This window comes from Sebastes umbrosus, chromosome 9 (genome assembly GCF_015220745.1).
Source record: "Sebastes umbrosus isolate fSebUmb1 chromosome 9, fSebUmb1.pri, whole genome shotgun sequence".
In the NCBI taxonomy this organism is placed as follows: domain Eukaryota; kingdom Metazoa; phylum Chordata; class Actinopteri; order Perciformes; family Sebastidae; genus Sebastes; species Sebastes umbrosus.
Genome location: NC_051277.1, coordinates 22,068,012 through 22,094,306, shown reverse-complemented (window position 1 = coordinate 22,094,306; position 26,295 = coordinate 22,068,012). Strand labels below are relative to the sequence as shown.

General features: G+C 41.9%; 1 protein-coding gene across 1 annotated transcript in view; it reads left to right on the top strand.

Annotated features, from left to right (window-relative positions):
* Nucleotides 1-26,295, top strand: part of flt4 (fms related receptor tyrosine kinase 4) — a 51,190-nt gene that overhangs the window by 3,813 nt on the left and 21,082 nt on the right. Inside the window, exons 2-10 of the mRNA XM_037779785.1 lie at nt 13,195-13,291; nt 16,188-16,471; nt 19,665-19,804; nt 19,921-20,083; nt 21,095-21,234; nt 21,314-21,485; nt 23,108-23,225; nt 23,372-23,556; nt 24,839-25,004. Coding sequence (XP_037635713.1) covers nt 13,195-13,291; nt 16,188-16,471; nt 19,665-19,804; nt 19,921-20,083; nt 21,095-21,234; nt 21,314-21,485; nt 23,108-23,225; nt 23,372-23,556; nt 24,839-25,004 — 1,465 coding nt within the window. The remainder of the gene's footprint in view (nt 1-13,194; nt 13,292-16,187; nt 16,472-19,664; nt 19,805-19,920; nt 20,084-21,094; nt 21,235-21,313; nt 21,486-23,107; nt 23,226-23,371; nt 23,557-24,838; nt 25,005-26,295) is intronic.

Here is a 26,295-nt window from a genome sequence, read left to right as displayed (position 1 = left end):
TTGATTGTTTGCTGTATGATTTTGTACAGATATCCATGGAGCACAGAGGATGAATCCAAAGGATTTAGGTGATCCCCCTGACTTTCCATCTAGAGCTACCATGAGATTGACATTTGTGTTTTTTAGTGAAATGTCTTGCCAACTATTGGATAGATTTCCATGCAATCACAACAGACATTCATGTTCCCCTCAGGATGAATTGTAATAACATCTGTGATCCCTTAGCTTTTTCACCTAGCATCATAATCAGGTAAACATTTGTCCAGTCTTATGGTTTGTGTCCAAATACCTGCGAAACTTTAATGACATTTCCAACTGGACTCTTTGTTTACTGTTAAAGCGCAAATGTAAGCATGTTAACACAAAAGTAAGACCGTTAAAGGTGGATTTGGCGACATCCAGAAGTGAGGTTGCAGATTGCAACCAGCTGAAACTTCTACCATGTGCTAAGTGTGTAGGAGAACTATGGCGGCTGGCGCGAAAATGTAAAAAACATGAATGGCCCCACCTAGAGCCAGTGTTTGGTTTGTCTCTTCTGGGATACAGTAGAACATTGCGGCGGGCTCCATGAAGAGGACCCGTTCCGTTATGTAGATATTAACGGCTCATTCTAAGCAAACAAAAACAAGATTCTTATTTACAGGTGATTATAAACTAAATAAAACATACTTATTAATATTAAATTCCATTTCTGCCAATAGAGCCCCCCTAAATGTTACACACTGTTCCATTAACATAACGGTAAACATTACACATGTGCAACACCAGCATGTTAGCATTGTCACTGTGAGCATCTTAGCATGCTATTGTAGCTAAAACCACTGCTGTGCCGTACGTATCTGCTAGTCCAGTTGTAGACTCTTAGGACAAAGTTATGCTAGAAAACAGCTGGTTTGTTTGACGTGTTGTCCAACCGCGTCGGGAATCCAAAGTGTTTATAGTTGGCCACACTGGAAGGCGGGCTGAAAATCTGTCCATCATAGAGAGGGGGGGAGATGTGATGTGATTTAAATAGCCTACGGGATAAAGGCGCACATTTTCAGACAGCAGGCTCCTGCTCTGCTTCATTAATGTAAACATTTCTTTGCATTCGTAAAACACTCTCCCACACTTGGAATAATTACCATGCAGAGTAGGTTTGACCTATTGATTCTCTCTCTCTGTCGCCTCTATCATGTTCACACGGGAGTTTTATACCGCAGCCAGTGGAGCACAGAGACCTTCAGAAATGAATTTTAGTGAGCACTTGAGCTATAACTCAATGAATCAGTGTACTCAGTGAATTAACATACCCATGAAGGGTTAAGAGTGTGCACAATTAAACATATAAGTGCTCTCACCTAGAGGTCACCGCTGCTGGTAATTGTGAGAAAAATTGATCAGGAGGACTGCTGCACTTTTTTATGCTCAGCTTAAATTTTGGCAAGCTAGTGCGAGTCGGATTTCATCTGACAGGGAGGTGGATTTATCAACAAATTAGGCAGTCCAGAATAATTAGGGGATTTGAATTTACAGCTATAAACACTAGGTGTTGACTTTAAAAAGGTTCTTGACATGCTAATGCGAGGCCAATTACAAGGAAATTCAGCACCTGTAACAGCCACTGAAAGGATGTTTATTATAAGTAGCATTGACAGACAATGTAGAGAAATTGCTTTGTGGCATCTATTGCCTTTATTGGTTGATCACTCTACACAGGCTCTGAAGGCAGAAACTGGATCCTGGGACCCGGTGGCTGTTACACGGATATCACGATGCTCCAAAGTGCTTGCGTTGCTAAGAAACAAGCATCATTTAGAAAATTGAGACTCAGTCTTAGGCAGATGTGTGTGTGTTTATGGGGTTGTGACTTGGATGTCCGTGTAGCATTTCATTGGTCACCCGTGCGTCTTGCCTTGTCATTGAAGGTCGCTTGAGGTTCATGGGAAAGAGTCCATTGGCAAAGCCTGAGGAAATTGCCAGCTTCCCTCCCTTTAGGCATTCAGCGGTATAATTGTTGACCCGGCACTCCCTTCTTTGCCCTTGTTTTCTACGGCAACTTAAGCCGCCGCAGTGATTTAGCATGCTGGGACATCTGACACGGCAGCAGAGACTTGTTTATGGCCTGAATCTCCAGGAATTAGGTAACAAGCGCAGTAATGGGGCTCCTCAAAGTTTGGCCTCTGAACAGTCGCAGCGTGAGTTTTAGGAGCGTGCAAGCCATCACAGCAGGCGTGGACTGTGCTAAATCTTTGGACTAAAAGAGATGTTTTGGATGTTTCACAACAGAAATGCCATTGCCAGGAGCCAGGTCAACGCATTTACCAGAATGCCAGAATATCCCTTCTCGGCATGGGAAAACATTTCTCAAAGATAAAAATGATGATGTGCAAAAAAAATGGGTCGCCACAGAGGAAGAGCTTGAGTTGTCCGGTGTGCCTGTGAGGCAGGTACAGGAAGATTTATTCAGGGACAGAGGTTTTAAACATAGGAAGCTGGACCAGATGGCGTGTCGCCGCATCCTTAATTTCTCACCCCTCCTCTGGCAGGATGTTGGAAAGGCCTAGCTGCCCTAATAGTGGAGAGGACAGGGACATAGTGGATGTCATCCTCCTCTGTAGTAACAATGAAATCAAAGCCGGGCTGCCAGTCAGCCCGTCGCCTGGCGCTGGCCCGGCCTTGTGTCCAGATGACAGAGGAAGTGGACTTTATTTCTTTCAGGGAGAGAGAGAGAGAGGGAGGGAGTGTGTTACAGCCTGAGGCCGGCTGACTCCACATCCAGAGTGCAGGTCTGCTCCATGGCCTGCATGGCCTCCCGTCCGTCGCCGGACATAACAGCGCTATTTCAGAGTTCCCTAGCCTTGGCCTTTTGCCAGATACTGTGTCACTGAAATAAATGGAGCTTCAATGTCACCTACATGTTGCTTTTAAAAAAAAAAAATGCAATTCAGTCTCATTCAAGTGTGGTTAACCCTGTGTGATTTGATTTGTGTCCATTGAAGGGAAGTCACAGCTGTATATATACGGGTATTTTACCCATTTATACAGCATATTACCACGAAGCAACAGCACAACTATCTAAGTGCAATTACTATATCTGTGAAAACCTGTGTCTGTATTTTTGACTCCCATGTCGCATCCTTTCTGAGACTCTGAGAAAAGCTTTATTTGTTTACACAAGGTTCCTCTTTTCCCGTTCCTGTCACGTGACCGATCGGAGACAAAACTACAGAGGAGCGAGGAAACACTGACAGCAACATCTCCTTCGCCGTCCATGAAAAAGGGAAGTGGAAGAAGCGTGAACATGATAAAGAAAACAGGAAATTTGCTCCCAATGAAAAAAAACATTATGCCGTCTTTCACACAAGCTTTAATGTGCCTTGTGTCGTACACGCGGAGAGAGGAGCGCTCGTCTTCATGTGTACCTTTGATGCTCTTGACTGCCTCGTATGTGTCTGCTTGTCGGAGAAGCTTTACATTTTTAACTGGCTTAGAGAGTGCCTTATGGCGTCTTCCTTTGTGTGTGTGTGTATGATTTATCTCTAGTTGGCAGGTGGCCTCCATAGGCTGGGAAGTCCAGTTTAAGTACTCCCTGACTGTGACAAAAACACCAGCGTGAACCATGAACAGAGCTCAGCAAAGGATAAGATGAACGCACATACGCAGAGGCATTTAAATGGGTAAAAGATCTACTGTATACACAACTATACTCCCACTACAAGAGCAATTTTACAGGTAATTGTGCCCTAACTCCTCACAAAACAAGCACATACTAGCTCTGAATTGAACATATCATTGCTTCTGTAACTCTGCAGAGCTATTTCAATTGGACATTTTCATTATTCCCTGATTCTTGTTTGAAGCCACACTGGAGGACTGTTGTTTTAATAATTCATACACTGTTGACACACACACACACACACACTAGCCATCAGTAGGGGGAGCAAGCAAGGGAAGAAGTGATCTGATAAGAAACTTTGTTTGATTTGTGTGACTAACTGTGTTTTAGAAAGAATATTCTGCAGTATTTTACTGTGTTCATTTTCTTAAAGGAATAGTTCAATATTTTGGGAAATTATCTGTTTTCTTTCCGAGAGTTAGATGAGAAGATTGATACCACTCTCGTTGTACATCAATATGTAACCAGACGGTTAGCTTAGCTTAGCATAAAGACTGGAAACAGGGGGAAACAGCTAGCCTGGCACTGTCCGAAGGTAACAAAAGCTGCTACATAGCTACATATTTACTGTACAGACATGAGTTTGGTATCAATCTTCACTTCTAACTCTTGGTAAAAAAGAAATAAACATGTTTCCCAAAATGTCAAATTATTCCTTTAATTTTTTGGGCATTTTGCCTTTTTCCCCTGACTGGGACAAAAAGTAGACATTGCGATTGTGTGGTATGCATCCTCAACCACTTGGCCATCTTGACTGATTTTGCAGTTTAAACGCAGAATAAAAGCATGACAGGAAACGTCAGCTTCACTGTCTATTAGCACATACTTTTCCTGAGTTTTCAATTGTCCAAAATAAATTGGGTTTACATTTTTTTAATCTTTTCTCTTCAATTTTTTTGTCACATTTCGCAGCACTGAATTGTTCAGATGCGGCGGCAGTTCTCTGCACGTCTTCGTATTCTGGCCCTTTAATAAATCAAGAGCTACGTCTGATGTACCTCTGGCATGCTGTTTGAACACTTCAATTGACAAGTAGTCAGTCACACATCTTCCCTCCCTGTCAACCAGGTATGTGAAGCTGACACATCAAAGTGCAGCCCGATGCACATGCTGAGTGAACAGACCCAATTGTCCTTGAAAAATTGGACTTCCGACACTTATCTCACACATACATCTGGCAATTCCATCATGACAGAGGCATGCAGCACGGAAAACACCAGCTGTGTGATGTGTCTAATGTATCCATGTCTATATGATCGCTGTCACATGGTACTTGCCATGCTTGTCACTGCCTCATCCTTCTCTCAACTACATTAAACCTACCAAAGCACTTACTGTTCCCTCTCTTGTATTGCTGATTTAAACAAATATCAGCCTGAAAAGTTTTTAAAGGCCACTCAAACCTTTATGTTTGCCTGGCAGAGCTAGCTGGAGCTGGTGCAGGGTACACACACATTACTCCCACAGTGAGAATGGCTTTTCACAACAACAGAGAAAGCACATTTCGCAAGAGCGATGGCAAGTTTTTACAAGGACATGTTCAGTGAGCTGTTTCCCCGAGACAAGAAAAGTTATTTTATTTTAATCTTCAGTAATTGTTGAATTATTTTTTACGATCCCCAGTGATCAGAGTGTCAGCCATTGTGAAATGAGATGAATCACATGGTTCATAAAGTCACTGTCAAACCAAATGCTTGAAACAAAGAAAATTGGCTACAAGAGAGACTGTCAGACTGTTAATGCGGGCGTTTATCTGTCTGAAGGATTTTATACATCTAAACGTGTGTGTTTCTGACCTGTGTAATCATACGATAACAGAGCGAGTGAGTCAAATATTTGGAAATATTGTGTTTTTATCTTTGTAGGCTAAAATGCAATGTTGCTTCTTGTTGGTTGGAGCTAATCACCCAAAGCTGCTGCTTATCTTTGCACCACCAGCTGGAATGCATGGGAAAAGAGGGGAAGCAAGCTCAAATATTGTTTTGGCTCTCTGCCCCCTGTTCACATTAGTAAGGTGGTTGCCAACAAGCCAATCACCATCCATTTGAGTTTGCTCTGGCCAATAATCGTTCTGAATAGATAGATGTTGATCTGTCACATGTAGTTAGCTTACAGAAAAAGGATTTGGATAACGGGCCGTACCAGCCCTTTTGCATGTTTTATCTCATTTTCAACAAACTAGTGCAGAGCCGGCTGCTTGGCCTCCGGTATTGCTGCTTGCAGCTTTAGCCATGGATGTTTAATAAGACGTGGACATGGTGCCGCATAGACCACCATTGTAAAAGACACGTCTGTAAAACTGTTGACAGGACACCTTGAACTGCAAACAAGGTTGATTATGACTCTTTCTGTTATGAATTTTTGATCCATGGAGGTTTTATATATGAAAACTTTCCTCCTATTGCCAAGAAAAGTGATTTTAAAATCTGTGACGTCATCACAATGTAATGTCTATGGGCCGTGCGGGAGCTCGCTGGTGGGGCTAAGCGACAGAAACACAATATTGTGCATATTCAGTGGGCCGCAACTGGCTCTGTTCGACCTGAAGGAGCAGCGGCTCTACTCTGAGCTCCCTCCAGATGTCTGAGCTCCTCTACCTATCTCTGAGACTGAACCCAGCCACCCTACGAAGGAAGCTCATTTTGGCCGCTTGTATCCGTGATCTCATTCTTCCGGTCACTACTCAAAGCTCTTGACCATAGGTGAGGTCGAAAGCTTTGCCCTCTGGCTCAGCTCCCTCTCCACCTCAACGGTTTGGTACAGCGCCCGCACAACTGCTGACGCCGCACCGAACCCTCGGTCCATCTCACGCTCCATTTTACCCTTACTCGTGAACTCCCTCGCAATCCATTGTTTTCCGGCAGAGAACCATGGCCTCTAGACTGACAGACCATGCTGTTGTGTTTTCATCTTTTAAATGTGTTTTTCTGACCTTCCAGGCAGCCACTGGCTTCCATTAATGTCTGTCCTGTTAAAAACAAAAAGATCATCAGACTCTTTAAACCTGCCGGTGATATACAGTATAATGTATGACAATAAACATCAACTCAGAATTTATTTTACTCATAGTTACACTGTCATTATGAATTAGCGCAGTGCACACTTTTCAAATCAATCTTCACTTTACAATGATAATAAAACACTGACAAAAAAATGAATGCAGACAAGATGTTAACTGTGATGGATTACACAACTCAAGCAGGATTAAACACTTCCAACACTGATTGGTTTTCATATCTCACAGAAATGGATAGAAGCCAGCGGCTTAAAGTTAATGTAAACTGTAGCTAAGGAGTTAAAACCAGCCACTTATATAATAAATAAAAGAAAAGTGAAAGTTATAACTCAATAGTGAAATGAAACATTTTTTTCTGAGGGCACTGGCAGTGCATTCAGACACTGTTGAGTCAGTCATTTTCTTTTTGAAGCCGCAGCCTTGTGAACTGTATGGGAACACAGTCTCCTTTAACCAGAGTCCACAGCTGCAGCTCTGCGTGCTTACTCACTGTCCACCTACACATCGCCTTTTGCTGACTGTCCTCCAGCTGAAACTGCTGTTTAGGAACAAGGCTTATACAAATACGGATAGACTTTTTTTTCTTCATGCCGCTGTTTAATGCACATTAAGATAAATGAGCTAACTGAGTAATAACAGTCATAACAATCTGTCAAGAAATGCAGCATGAAAGGTCGCAGCAGGGAAATGTGTTTATTATCATGACGAGATACGCTATCAGCCATGATTTGTTTGGTTTTCTTTGGCATTCGCTTCACATAGCTGTACATCGGAACGGCGTGTGCTTTTAATGATATTTGAAGGAGTGCAAACAATTGCTAATGGGATTATATATTTTCTCAAATCAATTAATGTAGCTGACAGGATGACAGGCCTCCATATCTGGTGTCTCTGGTAACATGATGTATAGCTACATTATACAGCTCATCCATATGGAAGATATCGACATCTGGCACCAAACATTTTCATCAGTGTGAAGCATGGGGAAAGAGCTAGCAGCTCCTGTTGCATCATGGGGCGGGAGTCACCTACAGTAAGGCGTAGAAAAGCCCCCTTCCTACATCTCATCAATCTGAAGTGTCCAAACAGCAGAGAAGTCGGCGGCTGTTTTGGCCAGCAGCCGTGTGTAACCCTGCACACATTAAGTTATGACTTTGTGGCACCTCCTTCGGCGGCTATGAGAGAGCCACTTAGGATGACAAGTGATATAGTGAAAGAGATCCAAAGTCTTGACAAGTAATGTGGCACATTAGCCTCAAACTCGCCCTGGAAATAGACCATGTCAGGACTGCTGAGCTCAGAGGACACCAGCGTATTTGTCATGATGAATTGTATCAGTTTGGGTGATCTGTGAAATGTTTTTGCTTGACTTCAAAGAGCTCGACTCCATGAGGGTGTAATGTCCTCCTCTGCCCTCTGGTGTGAGACACTCTTGCTCTACTGTGATAGACGTATCAGTCAATCTTACTATGATGGGCATTTCAAATGGCAGAAGCTGAAATGTTCCCTTTATGGTAAATACATCTTTTTCAGATTTCCCTCCCAAAATACACCTCCAACATCTTGATGTCTTGTCTCTCAGGGCATGCCAGTCAGTCTTGACATTTCTAAAAAGATTCACAATTTGCATCCTGTCTGTCAGAGTGCGATCTCTCAACTGATTGTGAGGGAAGCATCCATCACGGAGGCTCAGCTACAGTAGTGATTAATCTCAGAGCTCTGCACACCTCTCAGAAAGAAAAATCCTGTCACTTCGCTTCAGCCTATACACTGGATTCTTGTTTATTTTCCTATGATATTTTCAGTATTTCGAGTTTACTATTGTATAAGAATCTATACTGTAAATGTGTAGGGCTTTGCCTGGCGTGTTTTGCACTGTGATGTGTGTCCTTAGACTATAAGTTCAACTTTTTTCAAACTATTCTGATGGCGTGCGTCTTTGTTTGTAAGAAAAAATGGAGAAGGTCGAATCTGTGTGGGTGGCAGTGTGTTTATTTCCTACCACAATGTCTTCTCAGCAGAGTGGCTTTAGAGCAACAAGTCCTTCAACCTAAACAACAAAACAAATAATTTGCCATCGCCTCCAAATTTGTCCTTGAGCTTTTTCTGACTCCTGAGGGAGACATTTATTTCTTTAGCTGGTAAATGCTCCACTGTGTTCACCAGCTAGTCGCTAACTTTGTCTGTGCTGAGCATGTACATAGACTATAAAATATGGGCGTAGTCTCCGTGACATCACCCATAGGGTTCTGAAGAGCCGTTGTGAAGCTCAAAGTGGGCGGCGCAATCTTGGCAGTGACGACACAGCCTAACTCATGGCTAATGGTCGTGTCCAGAAGGAAACCCGCAAGGGCGAAAACTTGCAAAAACTCTAACGAGACTCGCTGCCCGACAACCTATCCTACCCTTAACTATTTGAGTTCAATGCCTAACCTTAACCATCTCGCGAGAGTTTCGCAATTTGCATGTTACCTTCTAGACATGACCCCGGCTTATCCAAAAATGGGCAAAGAAGTGGATCGTCTGTGAAGCTGACTTCTGCGTTGGCTTCATTTTTCAGCACCGGATATTGCCGCTTGGGCAGGTAGTGTATAGTGGATTTACCAGAGCTTTTATCACTGAAAACAGCAGATGAGAGCCATGAGAGTGAGCCAAAACAGCGACTTTCTATTCTGAATCTACCTTTCACACTAAGTTTGTCAGCCATTTGATTGTCATACAGTAATATACACGCTCCCAGGCTTTGACATATGCTCTCCATCTATAGCCAGAGGTAAACATCCAGGTTTGCTGCTGTCCATAGTGGGCACAGGAAGGTGCGGGAGATCCAGCGCTCATCTGTCTGCTGTGCCTCAAGATTGAGCTAAGAGATCTCTCTCGTTCTCCTCCCTTAGTGTGTGTGAAAGAAATTCGGTGTTAGTGAAGATGTGAGCTGTCCTGACAGGAATTTCCTTTCACACTTTCCCCTAGTCTGTAGCTCTTGGGGGGCCCTGTGTATGTTTCTCTGATCCACTGTTTGGCTTGACAGCTTTTCAGGTGTGAGGAAGGGTGGACAAAGCTGTGTTGTGCTGCAGAGGGGTGGGGATGGGACTGAAGTTGGTGGCGGGTTCACATCTGAGCTGAGACAATATGTTGGGGAAACTTTGCTTCTCCTTTGGGGGCAGAGTTAAAGATCTCTGAAAGAGTAAGGAAGGAATACCCCGCCGGGAGCCAAGCTGGGAATGATTCATGGAGCCACCACTTCCCACTTCAGCAGCGTGTCATGTTTGCTTTCTGTCAGCATGGCGATATTAGCTGTCCCAGTTCACATTCATACAAGTGTTATTTTGTGGTTTTAGATAAGCATGATATCACAAGTTTTAATATCCAAGCAAAGACAGAAACAGATGTTGCTTGATGGTTTTGTGGTCTCGACTGTGATCTCCTGCAGAAATGAACAATGACATTAGGAATGTGAATCAATATATTATTAGCATGAAAGAAAGTAGGAAGGTCAACACCAGAAATAATAAAGCACGTAGTTCAACATTTTGGGAAATACACTTATTCACTATCTTGCATTAGATAAAACAGATGAGAAGATAGATACCACTCTCATGTCTGTACAGTAGATAACCTACAGCTGGTTAAATGAGTACTCCACCAATTTAGCATTGCACTCCTATAACATTGTCAGACTCACAAAGTTATCAACATTGATGCAGCAGACACATTGTTATGTACACACATTCTTCTTCCTAGTCAAAACCTGTCGCCTACATTACCCACAATGCAACTCGAATGCAGACAGTTTGGTCAAAGAGAATAGAAGCAAAGAGACGAAACTCATTTTGTTTTACTTTTGTATCGCGTTTTGTAGGCGGACGTTTTACCGGCATCCGGTTGTCGCTTTCAGTCCAAAATGGCAAAAGCGTAACTTTGCTGCTAGTTGCTGATGTTGCAATGTGACGAACAATTGACTTTCACTTCTTGGCAATATACGTTCTTTGGTTTGGTCAGAGATTCAGGTGTGTTGTGCTAGATGCGGCTAATATAGCCTCAAGCCGCTAGCCTCAAGGCAGACATGAGTAGTGAGTTTTATCCAATTTTGCACAGCTCAAAGGCTTTATACAATATTGTTTCACATATCCTACTATACTCCTCCAACATATGTAAACAGACTTTGATGTGTAAAAGTGGAATTTCCCTAACAGCATCCCTAAAGCTCACTAATTAACACGTTATTAATCTTGTTCGTTTAATCCGTACAAAAATGCTGAAGTTTGTTATCACTGTGAGGTTGCCAGGCAACCAGCAGAAACACCAGGATGTGACTGTGTCAGGCCAAGGAATAGTCTGTCACACAGGCTCCTACATGACATGTATATTTGTCCAGATTAAACAACTTTAGGACTGCAACTAAAAATTATTTTCATTTTCAATTAATCTGTCGATTATTTTCTTGATTAATCGATTAGTTGTTTGGTCTATAAAATGTCAGAAAATGGTGGAAAATGTCGATCAATGTTTCCCAAAGCTCAAGATGACGTAAAAATGTCTTGTTTTGTGTACAACTCAAAAGATATTCGGTTGACATTAAGGAGTAAAGAAACCAGAAAATATTCACATTTAAGAAGCTGGAATCAGAAAATTTAGACTTTTCTTAAAAAAAATTACTAAAACCGATTAATTGATTATCAAAATAATTGCCGATTAATTTAATAGTTGACAAGTAATCGATTAATTGTTGCAGCTTTAAACTAACTGATTAAATATGTATTTTTAAATATATATATAAATATATATATATATACATCAGCTTTAAACTAACTGATTAAATATGTATATTTAAATGTATATTTAAATATAAATATAAATATAAATATATGTATATATATAAAATAATAATTATATATAGGTAATATTAATATATAATCTGTATAAACATGACAGATATGAGAGTTGCACAGATCTTCTCATCTTACTCTCGGCAAGAAAGCAAATACGCATATTTCCCAAAATGTTTATTCCTTTAAGGAAACTGAATAAAATTATATAAAATTGACATGACATGCGAAAAGGGAAATTTAACAGTAAAAACTTCACCAATGTCTGAAAGTCCCTGGCAAAATATCTTGTGTTTTTATATATTTTTCCTTTATTTTCGAATTCGTTTTCATTCAGAGTAGATGTTGAAGAAAAAAAGAAAATCAATATAGCGGAGGGCAATGCAGCAGAAGAACGGCCTTGATTATTTTCATGCCACAGTGTAGAAAAATGGCTGGCCACTCATTTTTTATTGAAAGCAAAGCAGTCGGTTTAAATAAAGTCCTTCTGGGAACTGAAGTAGAAACACACAAGACGGGTCGAAGGAAGGATGTTGTTTTTCAATCTGCTGTATAAAAGTCTCTAATAACTGTGAATACCTTTACTTTACTGTTTTCTAGACGGACCACTCAAAGTCCAGGGTGTCTTTTTTGAGTTTCTGTGTGTTTGCGGTATTGGAAGGAACCCAGGCTGATCAGTCTCCTTCCACTGGGATCAGCCTTTACTGTAAACACGATTAACAAAATATTTACATGAGAACAACCTCGCTCTATTGTGCTCCCTGGGCAGCAGGATGTGTTGGAGGAATGATGTTTGTGCACGAGAATCGCAGCTGTCCGGAGCTCTGGGTTTTGATTGACAGCCGGTTACGACTTGCGAAATCATTCTGCTTTTCTGTTGCCAGTGCTGAAGTCTGTGTTACACATGCTTGAAGATTTGTGTGTCATGTTCGTAAAAATGTCTGTAGAAAAGGGAATAATGATTAGAATATTCAAAGAAGGCTTTCAGGTATTTAAGTTGCTGCTGTATTTGTCCTTGAGTAGTTCCTCCTCCTTTGTTTGTTCGGCTGGGAAAGTGAATTAAATACAGCACACGTATCACAATGATATTCAAACACAGTCCGATGTGAAAAATGGTCATCATTTGCTTCCATAAATGCAAAGACAGCCTCTCCACCTTCATCCACCCTCTGTGCTATCGCTCTGTGTGTGTTTTCATCTCTAATGATATCCAGGTGGGGCATAAGTCATGGTGGCACTTTTATATTTGATAGACTGTAGGTGTGGAGTCTGACTGAGCGCTAATGGCACCCAAAGGGGACTTTGGGACGGTAATGACATTCTAGGCCGGCCACATTAACCAAGCGCAAGTCAGTGAAGTGAATGCAGTGGTAATGAATCAAGGGCAAATTGTGGCTATTTCAGAGCTGGAAGCAGGGAGCTGTGAGAAGCACCGCCTCATGAGTGGGCCATGATTTCTCCGTCTGGGTGTTTCTAGCGTCAGGGACCCGAGTGCTTTGCCCGCAGATTGCCTTACAGCTTGTAAATGTAATGAACAACGTGCTATCTGAGCTGCTGTCGTGTTGGATTACAGATTCCTGATGTGTTTTGGAGATTTGACAGCCTACCAGCAGCTCTGTCAAAACCACTGTAGGTCCTGGCTGACCTGTGTAACATGAATCTAATGCAGTTGCTGCGTGTGTTCGCTCCCTCAGGTCTGGTGATTGGCTTTTCTATGACTCCACCTATCCTCGACAGCTCCAAAGACGACATAGTGATTCCAGTCCACGAGACACTCACCATTACATGCAGGTATGTGTGTGTGTGTGTGTGCTACTCTGGTTTGGGAGTGTGTATGTGCATGACTTGCTGTTTGTTAGTTCAGGTCATCATAATGACCCAAGGAAAGTTTTAGATTCGTGTACTTTACTTGACAGGAGATATTTATTGTCACTTTATACTTCTAATCCACTACAATTCAGAGAGAAATATTATACTTGTCACTCCATTACAATTAGGTTATTTGACAGATATGATTGCTATTTTACAAAGACTTTGCATACACAAAATGTGATGGGCTTATAAAATATGGTGCATTGTTACACATTGGCATACGCTGTTGTTCAAAAGTTTGTAATCACCTTTAGCCCCAAAAGAAGAAGAATTAAATGATTCAAACTTCCATTTAGTCGATGTCCCCACAGTGTTGCATGATAGGGGAAAATACTGTTGGAACATTTTTCCCCCCAAATATCCCTTCGGTTTTGAATTTGTTTTCCAGTCCAGAAAAGCATAAGTGACCCTCGATTCTTATTGAACCACAACGATTCAACGGGGTTCTAAATATTTTGGGAAGCCGTTTTTCTTTGGGCCCTCTGCAGCCTATTAGTTTAGTTTAGTTTATTAGTTTATTATATCGTGGACAATCCCAATTAATTGACTGTAGCAATAACAGTAAAAAGGGCAGCTTTAGCCAACATGGCTAATATCCAGCTGTAGTCCCCGGCCCGATGACAATAGGCACCCTAAAAAGAACAATACATTACAGCACATTGATTAAAAGGAAAGAGTTAAGACAGAGAAGAAACAAGATAGATCAATAAAGATAAAAGAGAACAGTAAAACATCAGTACAATCATGCAGAGACAGCACATACAATCGAAACATACAATAAAACATCAGTACAATCACATTCAGGGATGCAGACAGAGTGATATTCAGTGGTTAGATTAAATAGATTCAAACTGTGATTAGTCAGTCCACAGTATGTTAAGTTGATTATTGTGAAGTTTTAAGAATAGCTTTGCTAAAACACGCCTGTTAATTCCAGCTTGTTATAGGCTGCATTATTGTGGACTTGACACTGAAACAGGAAACGGTTCCTATTTAAACCTGCACACATTTTGATGCTAAGCCTCGGGATTCTTTTACCAATGACTGGTGATTTCTTCTATTCATATTTAACTGTTCCTCAGAGCAGAGGGATCTTTGTCTCTTTCTGTTCTTTCAGTTGTCAGTCTGGTTGAAACATTTTGTTCTCCATGTACAAAACATTACTTTTATTTTGCAAAACCTTCATACAAAATAACATCTATTTGTAAAGAAGGCTTTATACAACCTAAAAGCATGAAGGGCCATTCAGAAGTATAGAGAAGTCCTCTCTGACAGGAGACTCAAAACTTTTGAATGGTAGTGTATACAATTCATTTTCATCCAAAGATGCCAAACATTTCATGGATCCAGCATCTCAAATGTGAGGATTTGCTGCTTTTTGTGTCTTGAATTGCAGTATAAAACAAAACGATTAGGTATTACAGTCCAAACAATCAATCGAGAAAATAATCAGCAGATGAATTGATAGTGAAAACAATCCTTAGACCTATATGAAATAGCTTAAAATTAGCGCCACCTCAAAAAAATCAAATGATATTTAAATATAAGCATAAAACTCACAGGGGTCTTTTTTTCTGCATTTTTGATACTTCAAGTGCATTTCTTCAGTAATATTTTGGCACTTTTACTTAAATAACATGTTAAATGCTGGACTACTTGTAATGGAGTATTTAACGGGCTGATATTGCTATTTTACTTCGAATAGTTCCTCCACCACTGATACTGTCAAACTATTTCAGTCCAGTTACCACAGCATTTTGTATGCCTCGTGTTTCTCATGGAAACGAGTCAATGCAAATTGATTTTATTTATGAAGACCAAAATGTGTAAGTGCTTTAAAATGTGTACAGCATAAAACACGTCTACCCTTAGAGCCTCATTTCACATAAGGAAAAACTCCATATGAAATATGCATATAAAAAAGGTCATGTCCTATAAGACACAGAGAGAGAGAGAGATGTTTTTGTTCTAAAACACAGCCAACACTGATTTAAACCAAGTGAGATATGAATTCACCCATAACAGCCGTCCTTTATCCTTATGAGATCTCTGCTGCGCTGCCTGCTGCCAAGCTGTCACTCCATTAACCATTTTGTGCCTGCGGTACACACAAAAAAAAGATGTCTTTGGAAAGCTGATGATACCTTTGGACATTTTCCACTACAGGTCTCAAATAGTTGGTTGCATGTAAACCTCACACGGCCAGCACCACTGAGAATCTCCAGGGAGAGTTTCCTTTTAAGTTAGTTTTTATTCTTTACAATTTCCTAGAGTCTAGATAGATAGATGCTATTCACAAGAGATGGAAAATAACCCGCAGAATACTTTCATTGCCTTCTGTGCAGTTATTTCCTATCATCCCATTATGGCACTGTCTGCAAATGTGGGCATTTGTAGTTGGTGGAGGCAGGTGGTGAAAGCACAGCTATCAGTTTTCAGACAGCCATTATGATTCCACTCAATCTCGCTCATAAAGCCTCGGGGTTAACATGTCTAGCCATAACTGAATTTATGTGACAAAGCACAACAGAGATGTGTGGATGCACGGAGACATTTACAGCAACACACACAAACACACACACACACACACACACACACACAAACACACACACATGCAAACATGCAAACACTGGCATCCGCTCACATGCACACAAACACTTTTCAAATTTTACAGTTATTACGTGACTGATAGAAGGTGAATGATATAGATACCAAAATGTCTTAAAACAATGATCAAGTACCCATATGTACCTTGAATCCTTTTATTTCAAATTGATACTAACGTCAAATCTGTCCCATGTCCTGGCCTCCTCAGGGGACAGCACACTCTGGCCTGGGCCTGGCCTGATCAGACTCTGGTGGGACAGGAGCTAACCAACCGTCAGGCCCAGCTGACGACCACCGGGGCCCCCGGGGCCCCCGGGCAGAGGGTCGCCCTGGTCAGCGCGTGTCAGGGGCAGCCTGGGAGGCAGTACTGTAAGAGGCTGGTCCTGACCGGGGCGCGGGCCAAGGACACGGGCTATTATCGCTGCTATTACAAGGATGTCAAGGCTGTCATCATCGGCACCACGGCCGTCAGCGTTTATGTCTTCGTCAGGGGTGAGTCACAGTCCCACGAACCCACACATACACTGACGCAAGAAAATTGAAATTTAAAATCCTTGTCAGTTCTTTACAAAGCCTCTTATTTCCAACCATTTTCTATTTATTTATTTATATATTTTCCATCATCTGTTTATTGTCTTCCATGCATGTACATTACCAGTAGTGAACTTGGTTACATCAGTTTCAGTTGCAGTTAGGTATTTAAGCTGCGGGGTAACATACAGCCACCTGAAATAGTAGAACAAAAGAACAGGGTAGACAGGGACATCTTTATCTTTATCTTTTATTCTTATCTCCATTCGCTGCGGCTGAAGCCCAGCTATTCTTCCTGGACTCCACTTAAATCACTGTGAACTCTTTGGCTACATTTCAGTACACAATCACATTACAATCTTTACCAACAATGACCACAACAACAAAAGCGACAGCAACAAAACACAGCAGTATTCAAGACACAACCCAACACACAACACAGGACCTAGGTTCAAGTTAATACTATTCACAGTATAGAGGTAAATATGATTCATTAGTGGTTGGACCATAGCATATTGTATGTCAAAATACAAAACAGAGTAAACAACAACTTCTTTTACCATAAATATTAACAGGACTTTGTATTTATCCAACATTAAACTTTTTATGATTTGATGTTAGCTAAAAATCAGCAGACACAGAGAGCTGTTCAGCAAGGAGATGTTTTTTCAATAATATTTTAAATCGATTTTTGCTATTTTCTTGAATGATATACCCAGGCAGAGTGTTCCATGTCACCATGGCTCTGTACACTACAGTACTTTTCAACATGTTAGTTTTCACCTCAGGAAGTGTAAATCTGCCTTCAGAGTTATGCCTGGTACTATAATCATGTTCAACAGAACTGAAGCATAATTGATTATATAATACCCATGGCAATTTAGTCACCGATATATTTCTAGTGAAATTAAGCAACGAGGCAGTAAATCTGTCTTTTACTTTTCATCGTGATGGATGTTAGAAATAAAAAGGGGATATAATGCAGCATAAAGGGTACAATACAGACATAGAAAGAAAATAAATAAATAAAGAGATAAACGTTAGAAATAAAAGAAATAGAAAAAGATCATAATAATAATGATAATAATGATAATAATAATAATAATAATAATAATAATAATAATAATAATAATAATAATAATAATGATAATAATACAAGATAAATAAGTTCAAAATTATAATGATAATAAAAATAATAATAATAATAAAATAAATGAACGACAGCACAGTGGTACAGATTAGAGAGCCTATATGGCGGAATATTCACCTAAAGCCATATACTGGCCATTGGATAGTCACTGCGTATGTGCAGTAGGCTTGTATAAACAGATATGGGGTCTCTTTTCTCTTTAGAAATCCATGTCACATAGTAGCAAGTCTGCAGTTTGTGGGGCCATTTTGCTGCCTGACCTTCTGTTCTGTGTTTAAAGAGAGCATGTTTCATCTCCTGCCTGACCTGTTCTGCAGCTCTTTGGCTTGGCTGTGTGGAGCCTACTGAAACAGATCTCCTGTTTGAATGTGACTTCAATATCAAAGCAGCCGCTGCTCTATTAGAACTGGAAGTTTTTTGACTTTGCCTCAGTAACACCCTGGAAGCCGAGGCGATTAATGTTTCGGAAATTAGAGATGCAAAGTGTTTGATAGAGGTAACAATTGGCAGCTCATTGCTTTTTCTAATTAGAGAAAAGATGTGTAGTTAATTTATTAAGACGGAAATATAGCAGCAGCTGTCCTATAATTCACCTTCTCATGAGACTTTTCATGTGTGTTTTATGTGTGAAATCTGATAAGACCTGCACAATAAAATCGGTTTTTGCTACCAATGTTTTCTCTCCTGGTTTCGCTGCGTCTCATATGATATTAGGATTCAGAGCCATCACTCTTCCTTTCTTTATTTTAAACCAACTTTAGGCCTTAAGGGTTGCCTCTTCATTTTTCCTCGCCTCGCTCCGTGTGCCGTGGGAGGAAAGTGGAAGGAGGAGGAGTGGATGGGGAGACTGGGAGAGACAGATGATTGTCATGTAAGGGAATCCTGCTGACCAGTCCACTCAAGTGAAACGCCTGTTTATCCCCTCTGACAAGGTGCCAAAACAGTTTCCACAGATCTAACCGGGGGGCTGATCAGGAGCAGATGAAATCGTAGCCATAAATTAGACCCAGCGTGTGGCGGGATGAGAAGAGACGCATGTGGATTGAGTTAGACAGCCCCTCCACACCCGTCTCTGCTGCACACTATCATCTAAACATCACTGTAGCGTGTATGAATGTACAGTGCCGCACACACTGGTGCCCGGGCCCATATCCCTGATGGTTTGCTTCTTGCCCCGGGCGCGACATCTTCTCTTACAAAAAAACAATTGTACTCTAATACCTGCAGTGATTTATTGTTAAGAACTTAAACTGCGAGGAGTTGTGTATTATTTCTGCTACCTGTGTGTATTCAGACCACCGCTGGGCAGAAATATAAGACAGGATCTATTGTTTGGCCTTGCAGCTCATTGAAGTCATAGATTTGAGTGCTACAGAAAAAAGTATGAACATAATGAGAAGGCTTATCGTGAGAAAAAAGAAATAAGAAAAGATGCGAGCAGTAGTCATACAATATCTTATGCTGGCTGCTGTACAAAAGTCACTGGGTTTGCCTGGGAGATAAGCATTTTTATAATAGTGTGCATGCATGCTGTGGGAATATGAGGTTTTGTAGTGATAACAGCTGCAAAGCAAATTGGTGACGCGATTGTTGTGATGTCTCCCAAAGCCCTCCTGCAACAATAGCTTTGAGTCACTGGCAATAAAAAAGGAAACATCAAGGTGTAAAGAAACACAGAAGAGATATGTTCCACTAAAGGACAGCTTGGGGGGAAATAGTAGCACTGTTTAGAGGACGAGTAAACCTCTCGGCTCTGTCTGTCTCTCTCTCTCTCTGACGTGTTATAGCAGTTCTTAAAGCTATTTACTGCGTGGGGACAGACTGAGCTGTTGCATTACATGGTGATCATGATAAACTCCACATATGGCGTGTCTTTGGGGGTCGTTATCAGGCTGTTGGAGATGTGGCTGTCCGCTCACGAAGTTACCTCAGTAATAGCTGCCATTATCCCGGCCGGTATCAGGGTTACCCTTTAACAGCTCCCCTGTTTCCATCTGCACCCAGACCCCGAGCAGCCCTTCCTCAGGAGAGGCAGCTACAGCCCCGAAAATGACCTGGAGACCATTTTGATCACCCGCTTCTCCACCCACGTCACAGTGCCATGCCTGGTCACAGTGCCGGATCTGAACGTCACTCTCCACGCGGTTTGTACTCACCATAGATTTCTCACACTCTCATTCCTCCAATCGAAGCTGTCAGTGATTTAATTTGTGATTCGAGCTTGAGCAATTATGTTTTTTTTTAACTTGTGTCATCTCAGTATCCCACGCCTCTGGAGGAGAGCGGGATGACGTGGGACAACAAGCGAGGCTGGTCCCTTCCCAGACACATTGTGGACACCGTGCCCATCATCGGATTTTTGTGCGTCGCCTCACTGGGAGAAAAAGAGTATCAATCCACCAACTACCTGATCCACATGACAGGTAAAAAAAACATTACATTTGTGTTAACTCCAAAGGTTTAAAGGGTTCAGTCTCCTCTTGTGCTCCAGCAAAAACACAGAGGATCACACAAACCTTAACTTCCGCAGCTACGAAAACATAACTGACCCAGTACAAATATTTAAATTAGATTTGAAGCTTCACGCTTGTTGAAAGGGAAATTAGCGAGGAACTCAAAGGTGGTGCTAGACTGCACTGATCTGCCATCATAATTCTGCATGGCAGCCAGTGAGCCAGTTATGCCTTAATGCTGACAATTTGAAGGATTTTACTTCATTATGTAATTTCCTCGAAAAAATACAACTCCCCTCTTTATGTGGGGATGTGTGCCATTATGCCAGCAGAATTAAAAGAAAAGAAAAAAGGAAGAGAAGGCATAATTAAATTGTAGGAAACTAAGATGAAGAGATTTCATGAGGTTCCCTCTCTGAACTCTGAGGGACCGGAGGCTCTTTGCTATGTTGTGTGAGATCATTCACCTCTCACTTCAGAGGGCGAGAGGAAACTCATACCCACCGCTGCCGGGCCAAAAGTAACAGCAGCATCAGTCAGAGGAGAAACTGAGAGTGAGTCTTCACTCCCAACGCTTAATGGAGCGTTTAAACAGCCAGGCAATCACAGTCTGCTGCACGGACAGACATCACCGCCATACATGGTTTGTTTTACACCCCGTGTCATTTCCAGAGACTCAAGAGACGCCGGCCAGTGTCCAAAGCTTTCTTGCTTTTTCTGTCTTATCTTGAATTGAGGCTCCTCTGTGTTACACTTTAATTTCCTTCACTGATACATAGCCTGACACATGAATGAAAACAGTGCGAGCTTGTGACAGACAGCGTCTTTATAGTAGGATCCTCTGGTCCAAAGGGAAGTCATTTCCTCTGGTCCTGCGAGGAAGGAAAAACTGCTGACGATGTCACCGTGACCTCTCTCACTGTCTCCCCTCCCTCTGTCCCTCTTGTTTCTACCTCCCCCCTTTTTCTCTTTCCCGGACAGGAAGTCAGGTTTACGATGTCAAGCTGTTTCCTGAGGACCCGGTTGAGCTGATAGTGGGGGAGGCCCTCACCTTGAACTGCACAGCGTTGGTGGAGTTCGACGCGGGGGTGGACATTCAGTGGTCTTACCCTCGCAAACAGGTACGTAGTCAGCAACAGTTTGCCGCACGTTGAACGGCATCAGTGAATTAAAAACTGGAATTTCCTTTCTTTTCACCAGCCAAACAGTTTTGAGGACACTAAGGCCCATCGTGACCCCCAGTCTCACGCCACAGCGGCTGTCAGCATCCTGACCATCCACAGTGTCAATGTCACAGACACTGGCCCGTACAGCTGCAACGTTACCACCACGGACACAACACAAATCCAACAAACTCAGGTCATAGTTTATGGTAAGCACTAGCTCAGAACAGGGAAGTTTACTACTTGGCCCTCCTCTTGTTCAATAGATCAGTCTGTTAGCCCAAAAATATCACATCAATCACAATTATCTGTATAATAACAAGACTAAATCCAGGTTGGCAGCTCTGTGAGGCTAAATTCTAACAGCAACCTGCCAACATAATGATTAGCAAATGATGATTGCACTAGAGGAAAAGATAAGGGATCACCAAAATGATTCATGAGGGGGAACATGAATGTCTGCTGTCAAAACATTTCACTTAAAATCATAAAAGTGAACCTCATGGTAACGTTAGCGCTAGAGGAGACTATGAATGTTTGTGAGATATTTCAGTCTTGACCAAAGTGATGGACCGACCGACCGACAGTCGTGCCGTTAGCATGGCTAAAAACAAAGCATGCCTATGTAACTTACAGTTAACGGGATATTAGTAAATGCTACAATGCAGTGTAACAATAGTGCAGTGTAACAGTAAACAGCTGACTCAGTAATGTCCTTTATAGAGCAATATCAATGTAGCTTTACTTTAGCATTAGCTTACAGATTAGCCACCATAGAGTGGTGCAGGAATGAGTCCTAAAACCAGAAAATGAGTTCGTATTTTAGCCCTTCCGGTGTCCCTCGTCTGCAAGTCAATGGGTTTTCTTAATAGGTTTTTAGTTATGCCTGAAATAATGTCTGTTGTTAACACAAGCTGAAGAGATTTTAGCCTATAGCGTATATAAAATACGTCAGTAAATATCCCACTCGTGAATTTTGAAGCCTTTAGCATCTTAAAAAAGGCAGATTAACAAGTAAGTGGCTAATTGAGACTACAAAATGTCTTCACGCCGACTCGTCCATCTTTACAGCCTCATTCATGTGATTGTGGTGTGGTTCGTTTATAGCCTAACGTTAGCTTTTTACTTCTGGTCGATTGCATTCACACTTCAAAAATCCTAGAAGTGGTGTTCTCTTGTGACGATTATCTTGCTGAACAAAACGTGTAAGTATCATAAACGTGTGTTTGCCACAGAGCTCATTTTCTGCAACAATCCAAAACCAAATGGAAAAATCCCATTGGCTTTTTGTTGAGGGAACCAGGGCGATGCTAACTTCCTGGTTGTACGTCATCCCTGCACCACTTTATAAGCTACTGGTCATATCAGGCCAAGAAAGGCTCCACTGGGAAAAATCTTTGATGGTATTGAGCTGAGCAGAGGTCTTCTTATTGCTTATGAATTAAACTTAAGAAGAATTAATCATTCATTTCTTGAAAATGATATAGTCTAGCTTTAAAGGAATACTCCATAAAATAATCTATCAAATATTTAGCGCTGTATGCCTGAAGGGTGGCTCTGATTCCAGTGGTGACCCAGAGTCACAGCAAGAAAATGGGTTGAAATATCCATAGAAATTACTCAAACCACTTCCTGTGTATTTAGCAATTAATTGGCAAGGCAATAAAGTGAAGATACTGTATGGATAAACAGCGGAGGAGTGATTTGAGAAGTCTCTGTTGGCATTTCGACTCAAGTTTTGAGCCTACAGGGGGTGAGTGTTTGATACTCAGAAGAGCTGAGCTTTTTCTGAACTTTGAGACTGTAAATGAGTGAATTTATCTTCTTCCAGAAAAGCCATTTATCAGCCTCAACTACAGAAATGGACCTGTGGTGGAGGTAACGGCTGGCCAGAAGTCGTTCAAATTACAAGTAAATGTGTCTGCATTCCCCACGCCTGAAACACAATGGTAAGATGAGACTCTCTCGTGTATTCATTAAATTTAATGGGCAATTTTCAAAAGCATAATTAGGCCCCATACTGCTTAGGTTTACAGATTCATTTAGAGGCAGAGTAACTCATCTGGAGGAGGGTTATCCTGTGCTTTGTGTCCAGGTATAAAGATGGAAAGCTGATAAACCAGCGCCCAGAGTTCAAGATAAAAAGGATGAGGATGCACCTTAACCACGCTCTGGAGATTAAGGATGTCTGTCAGGAGGATTCTGGGATCTACACGGTGCTGCTGAGGAACAGTGCCGCCGCGCTGGAGAGGAAGCTCAACATCACGCTTGTCGTCAACGGTAACTAGTCTGTTGGTCTGTGTACCCTCAGCGGAGATCACGCCAGATGTTTTGTGTGGATGTGCAACAGTTAACATTCGTGCTACAAAACTCTAGAGGTTCACTTGTTTTCCAAGTAAGGAACAAAGTATTTTATACAAAAACGTGTTATATCAATCAGTGTGTGATTTGGATATGTGGAAAAAATATTCTAAGAAATTTGAAATAAAAGCTGAAATGTTGCATCAATAAGCAAAATATACACAAAAGAGTGGTGATGACAGATTGAATGACAGAGCTGTGAGGCCTGGAAATGCAAAGTAGTCAATGTAAACATATTTTCTTTTGCAGACTTATGGTTGATTCAAATTTGCACCACATTTTGATGTAATCGTACCAGTTGAAGTGGAAGTAAAGACTGAAATCACACAAATGCATTTGTGTTTTAAGTTTGTATGTTCTCTTCATTTTATCCCAACCAAGGTTTCCTCTCTGTTTTCTAGCAGTCTAGTTGTGTTCTAGTCATGTTTTAGTTTCCTCCATAGACTGTATGTAAAGATGGACGACATGACAGCCCCCAAAAAGTGAAGCCAGAACATCTTGATCACCCCCTGGTGGCTGGCTGCAGTATAGGTCATAAACCCGCCCCCTCCATGTTAGTGGATGGGACATGGGCCAAACTAAAAAGTCAAAGTACACCTCAAATAATTTTTTCCCAAAGATGGTTTCTGTCATTTTAGGTAATTCTTATAACACTTGTGTACACATATGTTCAAGCGTTCATTTTTCTGATATGTTTGGTTTTAATTAGTTTTTTGATGCTATAAAAAGGGGGTGGGACATCATGATTTACAGCTGTGATTGACAGCTGCTCTGAGTGAAGTAGTCGCGCAGCCGGAGACTTGGGAATTGTCACGCTAACAAGCTGCGGCTGTGCTCGGCTCGTGATTGGCTCGGGTGGGTGTGTTGGCGGGACCTTGATACTGTGGCTCCAACTACTGCGCAGACTCTGGCTCCAAATGATGTCAAAATCTCAAGAAGGCAGCTCCCATATCCGGGATGTTTTGGCTTAACTTTTATGCAGTCGGAGGAAGTGGAGACTTGTCGTCCATTATCGATAGGCTACAGTCTATGGTTTTCTCCTATAGCTGTGTTTAAGGAATATGAGGGTAATTTTCACTGCTGGCAACCAGTTCATGGTGTTTCCTTGTTCTGCCCAATTAACAAACGCTGGAATAGGTTTGTGCCCCTAAATATTATGTCTGGTTGGATGGATGGATTGATTGGCTCTCCTCTTCCCCAGTTCCCCCACAGATCCATGAGAAAGAAGTGGCAGATCCGTCCAGTCCTTACCCCAGTGGCAGCAGCCAGACGCTAACATGCACCGCGTATGGTCTCCCCGCTCCCACCGTCAGCTGGCAGTGGCGGGCCTGGGGCCCGTGTGTCCTCAACAGCACCTGGAGCCGACTGTAAGAAAAACCACACACACTCACACACAGGACTGATATATTTTGTACACTCTGTGTAACCAGTGTGGGAGCAGATAAGGTTCGGTCGTGCAACGCATGAAGCGTTACATGAAGACCAAATAAGAGGAACAGGTCAGTGTGAAATTATCTGCTGGCTCTGAGTGAAGAAGAGAGGGAGGAGATGAAGAAGAACAAGGCGGTGGGGAAAGAAATGTGGAGGTGGATGAAAAGAGCAGAGATAAAGAGGAAGGTTGAAGAGAAGCAAATAGAGGAAGGAGAGGACGAAAGGAAAGTGTGTCTGTTCAGTGTCCAACATGCTTCCTCCCCCACACAGTAATAATGTGGCTGTTACTCTGCGGCTGATCCGCCACGGTTCAGCTCTCACACAGCAGTCGCACTTTCTGACATACATGGGCACACACACACACGCAGGCTCACCTGCTCATTCACGTGTCAGAGATGCACATAAAGGTGTGTTTGAGCTCATCAGGGTGCTATATATATACACACAAACACGCTTAAATGCACACGTAAACACTGACACACACACACACACACACACACACGCACACACACGCACACATACACACACACACACACACATATTATCAGGCATCGCTCTTGTTTTTTTCTCCCCTTCTCCATCTCCGCTAAATCCCACAACATGATATAATGGATTCTCTGGACAGCCATATACAGCAGATTTCAGTTATAAGCCCCGCTGTTGTGGCCGCTTCTGCTGAATATCTCTCCAATATTCACCTGCCTCCATCTTCCTCCAAGGCTTAGTTATTGCTGTTCTCTTGACCTTTCCATGTGGGTGAGCCCTTGACTGTATATAATCTATGGTGTACACTCAGAAACTCGCTAAAGTGTTAGAGGCTCAACTTTGGCTCCAGATGTTCAGTTTATCATGTTCTGTCTCACGTACAGCTCATGTGGCATTTCATGGGCGCCGACTGAGGCATGGCTGTGTTGACCTTTCACAGTAAGAATTGAATTTCCTTTTTCAGAAAAAAAGAAATTCAGTTCACATGTAGAGTAGTCCACCTGCCTGCCGAAGTGTCCTTGAGCAATACACTGAATTCACCTCAGTTGTTTTGAGCAACATTATCTGAAAAACTTTTATTACTTTCAGAAATTACTTTCAGAAGAGTGGATTGTCTCGTATGATGAGGACGGTGTCTGTATTAGTCACATTATATGTTCACACGATCAAATTGTGGGGACTCCCATGTGGGTACAAGAAACAGGTCCTCGGGTGTCTTGTTTTTAGTTAAAGAGGACCTAT